The sequence below is a fragment of the Psittacula echo genome (assembly GCF_963264785.1).
Source record: "Psittacula echo genome assembly, chromosome: 18".
NCBI lineage: Eukaryota > Metazoa > Chordata > Aves > Psittaciformes > Psittacidae > Psittacula > Psittacula echo.
The window spans coordinates 2,858,111-2,871,870 of record NC_137754.1 but is presented as its reverse complement, the minus strand read 5'-3'; the positions used below and the strand labels follow the sequence as shown (position 1 = coordinate 2,871,870).

General features: G+C 49.1%; 1 protein-coding gene across 1 annotated transcript in view; it reads right to left on the bottom strand.

Moving 5' to 3' along the window:
- The window catches only part of GRIK4 (glutamate ionotropic receptor kainate type subunit 4), a gene marked incomplete at its 3' end in the record, with an annotated part of 117,892 nt that overhangs the window by 12,028 nt on the left and 92,104 nt on the right, over window positions 1–13,760 (bottom strand). Inside the window, exons 10-12 of the mRNA XM_080631588.1 lie at window positions 11,713–11,820; window positions 10,537–10,740; window positions 3,489–3,602 (exon numbers count right to left, since the gene is read on the bottom strand). Coding sequence (XP_080487714.1) covers window positions 3,489–3,602; window positions 10,537–10,740; window positions 11,713–11,820 — 426 coding nt within the window. The remainder of the gene's footprint in view (window positions 1–3,488; window positions 3,603–10,536; window positions 10,741–11,712; window positions 11,821–13,760) is intronic.

Below are 13,760 nucleotides of genomic sequence, written 5' to 3'. Positions count from 1 at the left end.
CTCAGATGAAAGCAGCAGAGATTTATTTACCACCCTCAGTCATTGGAGACCTTCATTTTCAGCCAGAGAGAACCAGTTTTCTGGGCAGATAGAGGTGACCAAAGAGCCTGAACGTGCAGAACATCCAGGAAAAGGAGCAAGGTGGAGCTATACGGCATGGTCCTGGATTTGTTTGTGTTCAGGCCTCTAAGAGACTTCACAGACTCCCTGCCTGCCAGATGGTTCACAACCAACAGGCCAAAGTGTACCACGGCCCATGGCATGCCTGGGGCCAGCAGTTGCTCCCACCCCTGCTTCAGTGAGGCAGAAGCTTGTTGGCAGAGCAGTATGGGTTGTCAGGAGAGGTGCTCAGCTCCTCTGCCTTGGCTGTCAAGCCTCCTCTGGCTTAACTAAAGGAGCTATTCATCCAGTCCTTCCCATTTTGTGTCTTCCGCAGCAATCAAGTAGAAACACTTTAAGCATCAGTTCGCTTGGCCTAAACTCACCCATTCCAGTGTACTCACCAAACCTAACATTTTTCAGAAGGACTTTAAGGGGCTGATGAGCCGGCATCATCTGTGAGCCAGTCCCTCGTTCCCTGACAAAGAGGCAGGTATGTGAGTGAAAGCATGTGTATGCTACAAATAAACCTGACTCACATCCCTCTGTGCAGAAAGGGGCACCTGATTTCAGCCCTCTGCCAAGCAGAGTAACTGCTCAGGACTCCTCTATCTCCTACTTTCCATAGGTCCCACTGGCTGGTCAGAATGGGGACATCATAAAAGCAAGCAAACCTTTGCTTTTAGCAGCCTGCAAGTCAGAAAGCCCATTAGAGTCCCTGTGTTCGAAATCCATACTTGATTATATCACAACAAGTGAAATAGAGAAAAATGACAGCCCCATTTAAGGCTGACATATTTGGTTACGTGTGATAAGAGACACAGGCACCCTGGTGACTGAGGAGGAGAAAGGGGGGACAAATCACTTGCCACTGGAGTAATACGGAAATTAAAGTAAATGCCATCACACTGGGAGGAGACCAGGGTGTGGAGACAAGAGATGTATTTGTGGTTATTCATTAGGCTACACTTGAGCTGCGCTGTGATTAACGTGTGTCAGCTGCAATTTTAGACATTGAAGAGATGTTTGTTGGGTTGGAGAAGGGAAGGGAAGAGATAGGAGCAGATGGGGCTGTCTTGTGCTGCTCTCCAAACCACATCCTTAAAGGAAAACCAGAGCAATTGGCTATCTTGCCTCTCCTTGTTCAATAAAGATCAGTTTCACAAGTTAACAGCCACACAGCTCTCAGTGTTCCTCAAGAAAAGGAGGAAAGGTCTGGACAAAGACCTGAGTGAAGTGCTGGAGAGAGAAGGGGAGACGTCCCTGCTGCCCCTGCCATCACTCCTCATGGCCTGGATGCAGCAAAGACGGGCTCATACGGGGTGACCTGAGCTGGGAGGTGCCCTGCATCCCATTTAGAAGCCTGCCTGGGTCACTGGGCAGCAACCGTACTCCATGTCCTAACTGGGTCCTTCATCGTGCAGCTGAAGACCAAGTCCTGATCAACAGCAGGGAATTATTTGCCTACACCTCTTAAGAGTAATTATTAACCCTGTTCGGTTTGGTGAACGCCTGAAGGGCAAGATGGAACATGGCTGTGATGCATCACTGTGGTACCAGTTTGAGCAGCAGATGGTCCCTGCCCTGAGGACCTTACACTCCGGGTAGACGCATCAGACACATTTATATTGGCCTTGCACAGAGGCAGCAGCAAATGCTTTGCACTTACAGAGCAGATCACATGCAAACCCTGTGCCAACACTCCTGGGTTTCCTCTGGAGGGGGCAACATCAGCCTCATGCTATTCAGGGAATGACGCCTTATTAAGGGACCTGCTGAAGGTTATGGTGTAAAGCAGAGGTGGAGCACGCAGGGCACTCGATCCCCAAACTTTATTAATATATATGGAAAAGCAAGAGACTGAAGTATAATCCAGTCAAGAGACCTCCTGGATCCACAGGGAAGCTCGTGGTGTGAAAAGGCAAGTGTAGCAGGGAAGGGACAGTTACATTTGATTCCCAGGAGGCTGAAGGCTCTGACCCTTTTTGATCTATTAAGTCATTGATGCTAAATTCTGCACGTACCAGAGGAAACACAATTTGAACCAGCTTTTAATTACGTGTTTATTCCTGGCAGCAGCCCCTCGGCACAGAGATGTATGCACAAATTTGTTTATGCCTATACCCAACATTGCATCCTTAACAGCCTTCCAAATGGAGGGGGTGGCTGCAGAAGCAGCTTTAATTGTTTTACCCTTTTGGCTGCTATTATTGAGCTGATGGGAAACCAAGACTCTATTTTGCATCACACTCAGCACTGTACAGAGCACATTGCCAGTTACTGCAGATTGGGAATAATAAGACACCCTGTTGCAAAGGACCTGGCTGCCTGAGCTCACCTCCTGTGATACCAGGGAACCAGGGTCCTTGTGTGGCCGATATGGGGGAAATCTGTCCTCTCCTGAGCTTCAGGAAGAAGCTGGAACAAACAGAAAATGGGAGTGCAAGGAAATCCATGAGAATTTAAGACAAGTGTTGCCTAAGCAAAGACAGGGCACAACATCATGTATGTGCTTCCTCTGCCCTGAGCCATAGCCACCACGTAATGCCCGACCTGCCTTTCGGGTGGCAGCAGCTAACCACACCACTGCTGCTACTGGATAGCAAGAGATTATTGAATGCAGCGGAGCAACAACCAGAGCCAGTTGCTAAACAACGGCAAGCTCCCTTCTCACTCCTTCCTGGCCAGAAGCAAGGGAGCCTGAGAGCACCCATGCAGAGCAGAGAGCATCCTAATTGCAAGGAGCCTTCCCTGGGCTGCAGGACCTACTGATCTTTAGCATGAACAGCTGAGAGGAGGCAAATAAGAAGGGTTGAGGGCAGAGCAACAAAGCCCACACAGGGCAAGGAGCTAACTGTACATAGCAGAGTTCATCCTGCTGTGTGCCTTCTCCAGGGCAGTGACCTGGGCCCCTCAAGGAGTGCCTTTTTCCCTTTTCCTGCTTGTGATTAAGAAAGCAGAGCACCAATCTGTGCGTAGAGCATCTACAGGAGGTCACAGCCGAGAAAGCAGTCCTAGGTATCTTCCTGGCCTGATCTTATTCTCAGAGGAGAGAAGGCAGCGAGGCTGCACACCACAGAGGCTGGGAACACAGCTGACATGAGGACATTTGGGACCAGGGCTTTGCTCATGGCCCCCCAGGAAGTGTTATATGGGAGGATGAGGAAGCAGAGCCAGCAGGGATGGGGGATTTGAACAACAGGAATTGAATCCACCAAGCGGACACAAAGCAGAAAGACAGAAGAAAGAAGGAAATAAAGGTCAAGCACATTTGCACTTAATTAAGAAACCAAAGCATTTTTATGAGTCATTCATTTTTCTTCTCTATCTCGGCACACTCGCATGCAAATAATGGCAGGACATAAATGGATATAAAATAAACCTCTTACCATATGAACTCGGTAGAGAATGCTAATTCCCAATGTCATGAATGGCTTCGAGAAATCAATCACCTTCTCCCGCTCTGCGGTTATGGTCAGCCCCGCCACGGCCAGATCGGCTTTCTGGAGAGAAAGGAGAGCAGAGAGGATCAGGACCCTGAGCCTGGGAAAGCAGCAGAGCCCTGCCAGGGCCACACAGGACACCCGTTCCTGGAGGATGGATGTCTCATCCTTGTGGGGGTGCGTCTGTTGTAGGGCAAACCCAAGGCTCCGTGGAAACAGCGTGTTGTTGGTGATGCCCACTAGTTGAGGCTGTGCTCCCACATCCCTCTCCCCGGGTGGGTTTCGCATAAGCCCTGATCAAACACACTCCAAAGTTTAACTCGCCTTGTGCTCCAGACCATCCTCCTCATTTTCCCTTTCCCCACTTGGGCGTTTTTACACTTGCAGGTTGGAAAAGCACCAAGCAACCAGTAGGGAGCCCGCTGTGCTTAAAGCAAATAGAATGGTAACCCCTGCCCTAAGTGCTCACAGCCTGATTGCCATTTCAATTAGTTGAATGTGTTAAGACCTGGCAAAACAGGAGCCATTGAGACAATCACTAGTGTACCAACCTAAAGAAGACATAAGCACCCCCTTCCAAAGCCCCTGTTGAACACAGCTGCCCCCTTCCAGCCAAGAGTGTTACTTGCAAGCACCATAGGTAGGACAGCATAGCAAAGCAGCATCATTGCCCCCTATAGCCTGAGTTTACAAGCCTGCTGGCCCCAGACTTCCATAATTGCAGATGAGCCTCCAAAAAATTCAGAGGACTGGCATAAAATTTTCCAGAATGACTTGCAAAGCAAATGAGATTAGGGGAAAAAATAGACAGAATTTCTTCCAATGTTAATACCCTTGTAATATAGATAAGGGATTGGAATCTTAAATATTATTTTTATTACTGTAGCTCTTTTAATGTCTGTAATTGCTTTCTGTCAAAATTTAACCTTCTCCGCTCCCTCTGACATGTGTTTGCCTGCTTTGCAGGATGGTGGTTATACAAGGGGAAAAAGAGAAGGGGAGGAAAAGAAAAACTATCTGCACTTGTTGTCCCTAAGTTTCATAAGGTCTGTGCAGAAGCCGAGGCACCATCAGGACCAAAGACCCAGTAAAATAAGGGGCTTATCTCTCTGGATCCACGCACCACACAAAGGCACATTTGCGGGTGCATCACTCTTACCATGCTCTCTGACCCTACTGCTCTTGCATTACTTCACTTAAGAGGACTGATCACCTCCCAGCAGAGCTTTGCTTTCGCACCTCTGCCCCCACCGGACTCAAAGGCAGGCAGGGAGGCAGAGCCGGTGACAGGCTGGAGTTGCAAAAGGGAAGAGCAGCACTGCTGGAACCTGCAGGATGAAGGGAAGGGAAGAGAAAAGAAAGGTCTTCTGCAAGCCTGCCCAGTGATGAGGGGGTCACAGGGAAGGTGATATTTCACAGTCCATGCAGGACTGCTTTATCGGACAAGCTCAGTGCCAGGTCTCCGCAATTGTTTCCAAGAAGCTATTACAGATTCCTAGGAGGTTCGGGCTGGAATGAATTATGAGCTAGGGAGAATTTCTGCCTAGCCAGACATTTACCCACAGGGTTTTAAAAAGGCACCAATAATCATAACGCGGCGTGTGAGCAGTTGAGCCTTGTGTAAACACCAGCAGGTTACTAAAATGGGATCTGTGGAACATGGCATGTGAGGGATTTTATCCACCAAGAGAGCCTAAAGCTTCCTAAACCACTCTTGTCTATACTTAAAAGGGTTTGCAGGTACTATTGTCCTGGGAAGAGCTCTCCTAGGAAAGCCCCTAGAATACAGCTTATTCTAACAGACTTCTTCCCCCAGTTCTCCAAACAGAATACAGCTCTACCAGCAAAGTCACACACCAAATACATGGTAAATATGCCACATCAAAGGTGTGCCATGCAAAAGCTCCAAGGACATTTCCATTCCCATCCAGAGGCCAACACAAAGGTGGTGCTGCTGCAAGGAGCAGTGTGGCTCCCAGCTCTACCCAGCTAAGTCACCATGCCCTGCTTTCTCACAGGTGGAATGTGGTCAGGGAACTTTCTGCACTCTGGTTATTCCCCTGCTACTGTCCTTTGGGACCCTTCCAGACCATGTGTAGGCAGCAACATCTTGAAAGCTGCTCTTCCCTATGCAAAACACAACGCAAAGCCATCCCAATCCCTTTGCAGAAACAGTACAGAAGGGCTGCCTTCCCTGGGGCACACAGGTTTTGTGCCCAGGTCCCTTTCTCTTGGTTCCAGAGGGTCCTCCCATGCCATCAGAGCTGATTTCCTTATGCTCATTCCCTGCTTGGTCAACTTTAGTCCCCTTCAGGACTTATGCCAGCATCAGAGCATACAGCCTGCTCTAACCTGTGCACATGCACATCTTCCTTCTTCTGTGCCCTGCGCCAGGGACCTGGCTCCTTGTGCCTTTAGCTGTGCTTTGTTAAAGACTCTCTCTGTGTGTTAAACACTCTCTCTGCAGGCTCAGAAGCCATGCAAGTTAAGAGCTGATTTCTCACAGCTATAAACTTTGATCTGGGAATGGCAGGCAATGTATTCCTTGCCTGAATACCATCCATTTCATGCTTCTACTTTCCTTCCTGATGTTAACCAAACTTCTTCTGATTCATTGAGGTCAGTGTATCTTAGTTACAGAGGAGCTCTGCCAACCTGAGTGCTCTTCAGCCCTCCCCACCTGAGCGCTCTTCAGCCCTCCCCACCTGAGCACGAGTAGGAGTTGGCATTTTATAGACTGAACAATGCATTGGGGAAGAAAAGGATTTTGCTTTGTGCTTCTGCATTCTGTCCACAGCTGAGCCCTGGGGGGAAAGAGAACAGAAGGAAAAGTATGGGGGGAAGAAGGGGCAAACCCTGCTTGATTTTCATCCTTCCAGCACAGTTGCAGCTATAAATGTCAGTGTGAAATAGGCTTAGAAAAAGACCCAGAGCATTTTGGGACTAGAGACAGACACTTCCTTAACAAGACATTGCTTAAACAAGCCCAAACTCTCAATAGGTAAGAGGAAGCCCCGGTGGGCTGTTGGTTTGAGATAAAACCATGAGGTACCACCACCATACCTGGCATTAACCATGGGATCTGTAAAGGATCCCATGTAAAGGATGCTTAAACCCAGGGGCCAAGCTGGACTCCTGAAGAGGAACAACAATTAAGCAGCCTTAAGAAGCAAACTGAAGGGACTGCCACAGTCCAGAGGAGGTGGCTGCCTCCTCACTGCAGGTGCTGACAAGGCTCATCTCAGCACTAACGGTGATGAATGGGACCTGATGTCAGCTCAGGCAGAGAGGATCCCACCAAAGCCTCCTATGGCATGGGGGACCAGCCCCACAGTGATTCCCAACCTCCTGTCAAGCTACGGACACAAAACACAGTGAGAGTTTCAGCGGCGAAAGGCTTTGGGCTCTCTCTGTGTCAGAAACATGGAAAACAAGCCTGAAGGACAGCTCTGGGAGCATGAGGCTCTTCGAGGAGCAGAAATCCCTGACTTGAACAGCACATTGGATGCTACAACCCCTGGATACCCATAAGAGTATCATTCTCACCAGTGCTGCCCATGACAGCATGACCAAGGTCAGGGAAAGCTATTTCTTACACTGCTTCCATGTTTAGAGGGCCTTCTAGAAAGCTAAAATCAGTGTTCAACCTTCAGGACCCACCTGAGCACAAGGCACAGCAGTTTGGCTGCAGCCTGCAGCAATGACAGAGCAGTCTCTCTGCATCTGCAGATCTGTCCCATGGCACAACGAGTACAGCTCTGCCACCGGATCAATGTACTGATTGCTTCCACTCCAACTGCCCATCTGATTTGACAGGAGCTATTTTGGGTAATGCAGCTCCTACTGATGGAGCCAGGTTGTGCACTCAGATGTATATTCTTGCATTTCAAAGCAGGGCCAGATGAGGGTCACTCAAAACCAGTGTTTGAATTTTCCTTAAGGACACGCATGATTTCTGCCACATGACAAGTGACAGCCTGCAAACCCTGGAGGCTGAAGCCCTCCCTTTCAGCCACAGCCAGCGATGAGAGTCAGCAGTCAGTGCAGATGTCAGCCTCAGGTCTGCCTGTATCCACCTCTCCTCACTTGGGTGGGAGGAAAACATCTGTGCCAGGTATTCACCATGCCCATGGTAAAAGCCAGTTAAGGTGAACCACAAAGGAATGGGGAACAGCAGCAAGACCTAACCAGCTCCCACACCTCCCTGCTTCCCACCCTCTTAAGCCCCCCAATGTCACATTTGCCAGCACAATAGTGTGCAAACAGACTCCTCCTCCCTTCACCCACACATAGCTTTTCTCTCTGAACACCCACTGCCACATAGAGAGCAGGACTGCCAACTGTGAACTATATTCTCCCTCCTTTCGCCTTCCTGCCCTTCCCCATCTTTGGAGCAGTTGAAGGGAGAGCACCTCCGATTGTAAAACACCACCTTGTCACCAGCAAGGAAGCTGGAAAAACCATCATCCAAAAGCTTTAAGGTCCTTCCAGTTCTTGGTGGTGCTGCTCCTGAGGCAGGACCCTTCCATGAGATGGACAGCTTCACCTCCCTCACTCTAAAATGATCTTGGATCAAGAGTGCTGACTGAGACACAGGAGACTCTTCAGCTCTTCCCCTAATCCCTGTCCCCCTCTGCTTTAGCTCTTAATTTGCTTTGTGAGCAGGTCGATAAGATATGTACTGGTGAATTTGGGTCAACAACAGATTTATGTTTATATAGCATCCTTCTCAATCATATCATAGCTCACAATTAGCTGTAATGCAATTTTCAGCACTTAAGAATAAATCAATAGCTGGTTAATTTAGAAGCAATAAAATGAAACACTTTTCCCATATAGCCGACAGTTGCTCTGAAGAGATTCAGTGCCACAGAAGGGATTACAGAGGAAAAAGTAATACTGGAAAGGTATTGCATGGAGCTGGATAATTGTCTGACCTTCTGGTCCTGCACTGAGCGCATGTGAGACAAGCCTTATTTTCTGATCGGTGCAAAGGAGGAATCGCTTCCCTATAGTAATACAGCACTGCAGAGAGAGATAGATGCAGAGCTTTTATTTTGTGTAGGATTTGGGAAGTTTGTGTCCCAACTGATGTCCCCTCTCTGTGCTAAAGAATGTACGGAGAAAAGTGGCCGGGGGATAAATCCAACTGAAAAAGGAACGTGTGTGCCCAGCATCGGATGCGCTGGCTCTTCTGCTTTGAGTGGTCCTCAAGCAGGATAGGGGATGAACAAGGGGCTGGAACAAACCCCTTTGGGGGCAAACTGTCAAGGAAGGAGAGGAGCCCCTTCAGCTCAGAAATGGCCTCAGAAAGCAATAGCCCAGGCAGCCCCGAATAAACACAACAGCACGGACACAGCCAGCTCTGCCCTGACTGACCTGATCCAAACTGCCAGTCCCTGGCACTGATCAAAAACTTGCTGAAGCCATTATAAAGACTCTAAAGGGCCTAGGAAGAGCAAGGCAGAGAAGGCTTTGTCTGTTCTCCAGCTTTTGATTTAGCATCACACAGGCTTTGCTAGCTCCGCACTGCTGAAGCAGAAATGAAAATCCTCCTAAATAAGGCTCGAGCTGCAGAAGAAACAAATGGTTTCCATGCGAAGATGAAGTTAAAACACTTAGCACTAAAGAAAAACAACCCTCCAGAAGCTCCCATTTAATGAAGAGGCACTGCCAAGGTTAGTAGGCCAAAAATCTGATGGCTGTTCCCTTCCTTTGTTTGCACAGATCACACGCTGTTCTCTGCGCCTTCCTTCTTGCCTCCCAAAAGAAGCATTGCAGAGCAGTAATTGTGCGTGTGTGTATATAACACACACAGAGACATGTATAAAAACTATGCCAATAGCCCCCAGCATTTTCAAACAACCTTGCAGAAGGCTTTTTAGTAGAAGCAGACGGAGGTGGGATCTCGGCTGGCGTCGAGAACTACCATTCCATTGGGGAAAGGCGACCCAGGAGACAGGGTGCTAGCTCAGGAGGGATCTCCAGTCCACACCGTGCCCTGGCCCTTAGAAAGTCTTTTAGGTATTTAACTGTCCCACCTGCCTTCAGATGAAGTTCCTAAGGCAGGATGAGTGAGGTCCCTCTGGCCATCTGGAAAGAAGCAGACATGCTGGTGGGCATCTCCTAGAGATGCTCACTGCAGCAGGGAGGAAAGGAGGAGCCCCAGACCCCTGCCTGGAGCCACAGAGGATGCATCGGGGCCCTTACTCCTGCACTTTGCAGGAGGACGTGCCACTGTTGTGAGGATAATGATGGGGTGGCTCAGAGGCTCCTCTCACACAGAGGATTATCATGAATACACCTCACTGTGGATTTGTCACCAGCTTAGAAACTGTCACTGGGTTCTCACAGGTGCTTCGGTTATAATAAGGCAGGGCAGAAATCGGTGAGCAAGGAAGTATTAGTTTAAATAACATCAATCTTAATGTTAGCTTTAGCTAAGCCTATTTTACTAAGGATCTTGGAGCATTTTGTGAGCTGTATTTAAGCTTCAGGATCCCTGGGGAAGACTACCTTTAACTGCAGAGGAAAACAAAGAGCAGGGAGATGGGGACAGGCTGAGCACACATGAACTCAGAACTCTTGTCTACCCCAGCCAAAGCATTCAGGTTTCAGCCTAGCTGCTGTGCAGCAATGCTGCAAAGCAGAGCTGTGAAAGGATCTCAATCCACACACTTGAGCAGACAAAAAACGTTATTCAAAACCAATACTCAAAGTTAAGGGGCTGGAATAAATCTGCCCAAACTTTTCTGCATAGAAACACACTTCTTATTTGCTTCCCTCCAACTACTTTACACGCTGCCGCATCAACACAACAAATACATTTGCCATTAGGAGGACACATTAAATGGAGATCCTCTGGTCAAAGACTCACAAGCAGACTAAAACTCCCATCCATCCTTAGCACCCTGGAGCACTTAATAAAGCACCAGGGCTTTTCATTGCCAAGTCCCACTAGAGCACAGTTACAAAGAGCAGCTAATTCACTTACCCGAGCAATGAGCTCCCCGACCATCCCTGTCCACGTGCCGTTTGCCTCAGGGACTCCATACACACCATCGCCAACGAGGTGGATCTTATAGTTGAAACGCAGGATCTCTGCCAGCTCCTTCAGCATGTCCACGCAGAAGCCCTCGTAGCGGTCGTTGCCTTCCAGCTCTTGATGGTTCCACTTCAGCATTAAGTAAGGGTTTTCCTGCATTGAAACTGGGCAGCTGTCATTCCCATCTTAGCCGAGGTATCCCACCAGCATGGCACCGAGCACAGGGCACAAAGAGCAGGGGCACCCAGGCCAACCTCCAATCCCCATGTATCCCTCTCAACCAGGGTATAAGAGATGTGGAAAGCTGGTTTGATCACTTGGGAACCCAAGGTGTAAAGCTAACAGAGCCGTTTCTACACTGGTATTCACTGGTCCCTGCTGTGTCAGGGATATGCTGGAAGTGCAGGAGATTTATCCCAGTTTAGGATATGAAGCAGAGCTAAGGGATTATGCATTGGGGGCTGTTTGCAAATGGGATATGCCAAAGCAGCCCAGTGACTGCTCCGAGTTATGGCAGGACAGATAGATTCCAGCCTCACTTGGCATACTGCCACTTCTTCAGTTTGTCCCTCTTTCCTACAAACTTTCGGCACTATTTCCTCACATCCCACAGAGTTCTTCAGGATTCTGAGTGTTTTTTATGAAGGAGCACTGGGAAAAATGATAGGACAAGCAGCACCTGCAATAAGGACAGTGGCGCCTGCAGATCTGAAGTCTTGGTTCATGGAAGTTGCACCCATCTTGGCCAATTTCAGTGATTTTATGGGTGGAAGGGACAATTGTCCCTTCCAACTTACCTGCTGTACACAAAACAAGAACATCATTCCGAGATGAATGTAAAATGGCAACTTATCCCCATCCTAGTCCTCTCCCCAGCTGCTTCTGAACTCATCAAATATCATTTCCATATGAAACATCAACTTGAGTTTAATTACACTGTCATGAATTGTCCTCAGTGCTGTAATTAGAGATTGGATCGTCTGTTCTTTATGAAATCAGTGTTCAACTCTGCATGCTGGGGGCCAACGGGGGTAGGAAGAGGGAATAATATCCTAGCTGATTGACACCTCTGAGCATTGGGATGGCGAAGAGCTAATGGGAACTGTAGGTGACCCCCTCACTTACCAGGATGGTGGTGACAATGAGCGTGGTGTTGAACAGACTGTCTGATATGTTGGAGGAGAAGATCCTGTTGTCCATGCTGAGTCCTTCAGAAACGTGCCAGTGGCCGATCTGGAGAGATAAAACATCACAATAAGGGAATTTACAGGGCAAATTACTGTACGCTCCTGCCATATGGCTCCGGTGATAGACAACCATCAAAGCTGGCCCTAGAAGAGGTGCTTATGAATGCTCCATTAGCTTTACAGTGCACCCCTACAAAGGGCCAGCAGAAGGATTAACACACTGGTGCACGGCCCCAGCACTCCCCCACCAAAATACAATGCCAAAATCCTGTCCCTGCTCACAGCCTTCTCACATGTCCTTGTGTAGCAGTGGAAAAGCCCTGCACAGGAAAAAGCCGTGTGATGGGCAGCTCGTGGTAGCCAAGCAGCCTTCTGCATTATCCCCAAATGCCACCAAGATGGGTCCATCTTACCCAGCAGTTCCCACACAGCCAAACCTGCAAGCTCATCCTTCCCAGTGAGGTGCAACTGGTAGTCTCTGCCATCCCTCACACTCACACATGCACTGAGTGTTATGGACACAGCTTGGAAGAACTTCAGGAAGTGCTGAAAGTCTGATTTTACAGTGAAGGCTCAAAAGTGAGGGTTCCTGCCCCCAAATTCCTGTCTTGCCTTATGCTCGCTGTGTAACAAAGGTTTCACCTGCCTGAAAGCAAGCAAAACCTCTCGCTGTCCTCCTCTGGGTGTCACTGTCATTAGTTGACGGCTGCTATAGGCACTGTTTGCTCCATGGAGGAAAACACCACTTGACAGGGAGTATCACAGCATCACAGCTTCCCCTGCAATCCCAGAGCAGCAGTCAGTGCCAACACAGGGCAGATGCCATCCAGCCCTGACCAGCAGCTCCACCCTGGTGGCAGCTGGTGAAATGAAGCCACGCTCTTAGTGGTGCTGCACCATGACTCATCTCCTCTATCTACTGTAACGGATGCCAACTACTATGATTAAGTATGTCCAAACTTTTTGACTCAAGCTCATCACACCTGACAGCTCCACGGACAGCCTAATTCACCAACCATGCATCAGCATCACTGCAGCAAACCTAATTCCCAGCACTAGTGGCAGGAACCGGTCCTCCCGTGCTCGGGAGGCCGTTGTGACTCAGCTGTGACGCAAGGCAACCAGCCGCTGCCTTCAGCCAGGGGGAGGAATATCCTATAAAACCTAATTTTAACTTCAAGAGCCCAATCTCCCTCCCTCTGAGCTCTGGGCAGGGAGATCAGCACCTCCAGCAGCTTGTTCTGAACATGCAAATTAGGCTTTCTCTTTCTTACGCTCCCTAAAAGAGCCTCTGTTTTATCTCATGGATAGACAGGTGGCTGAGGGAGGCCAGCTCTGAGACCCCTTCTCTTCCCTTATTCTTCTGCAAAGCCTCTCTCCCTCTGTCATGTCCCAAAGTCCTCTGACACCACTCAAGCAAGCTGCTGCATCCCTAAGAGGGAGTGAGTGACCCCAAGGCACAGGGGTGTCTTCACAGCTCCTCCAGAGCCACAGTGCCAGAGCAAATCCATTCCCACTTCCCTTGCACTGACAAGAGCTGTCTCGGGCACTGTTGGTCTCAGGCAGGTTATCCTTCCGCTGTGCCACGCTTGTCAGGGTGGTAGGAACAAATCAATTTCTCTTCCCGTCAAGGAGTAATCTTATTATGTTCAAAGAGCTGGGTGGAAGGTGACAGCAGAGCCACCGGCCAGGCGGAGGCACTGCGATGGAAATGAATGGGAGGCACGCTGATTTACACCGCCCCAGGACTGACTCCACGCACTCAGTCTCTTTTCTTGGCAGTGTTTTGCCTCTGGCATAACTGATGGTTCGAGGACTTCAGAGTCACTTCCCAGCCAAACACAACCTGAAACTGCAGCCGTTCTGCTGCACTGTCAGCAGACTGGATCGCTTTGGACACTGAGGAAAGGGCCAAGTCCTTTCTTCTCCTGGCTGTCAGCGCAAATCCAGCCCAAGCGACTGACAAGCCATTACGGAAGTGGCCAT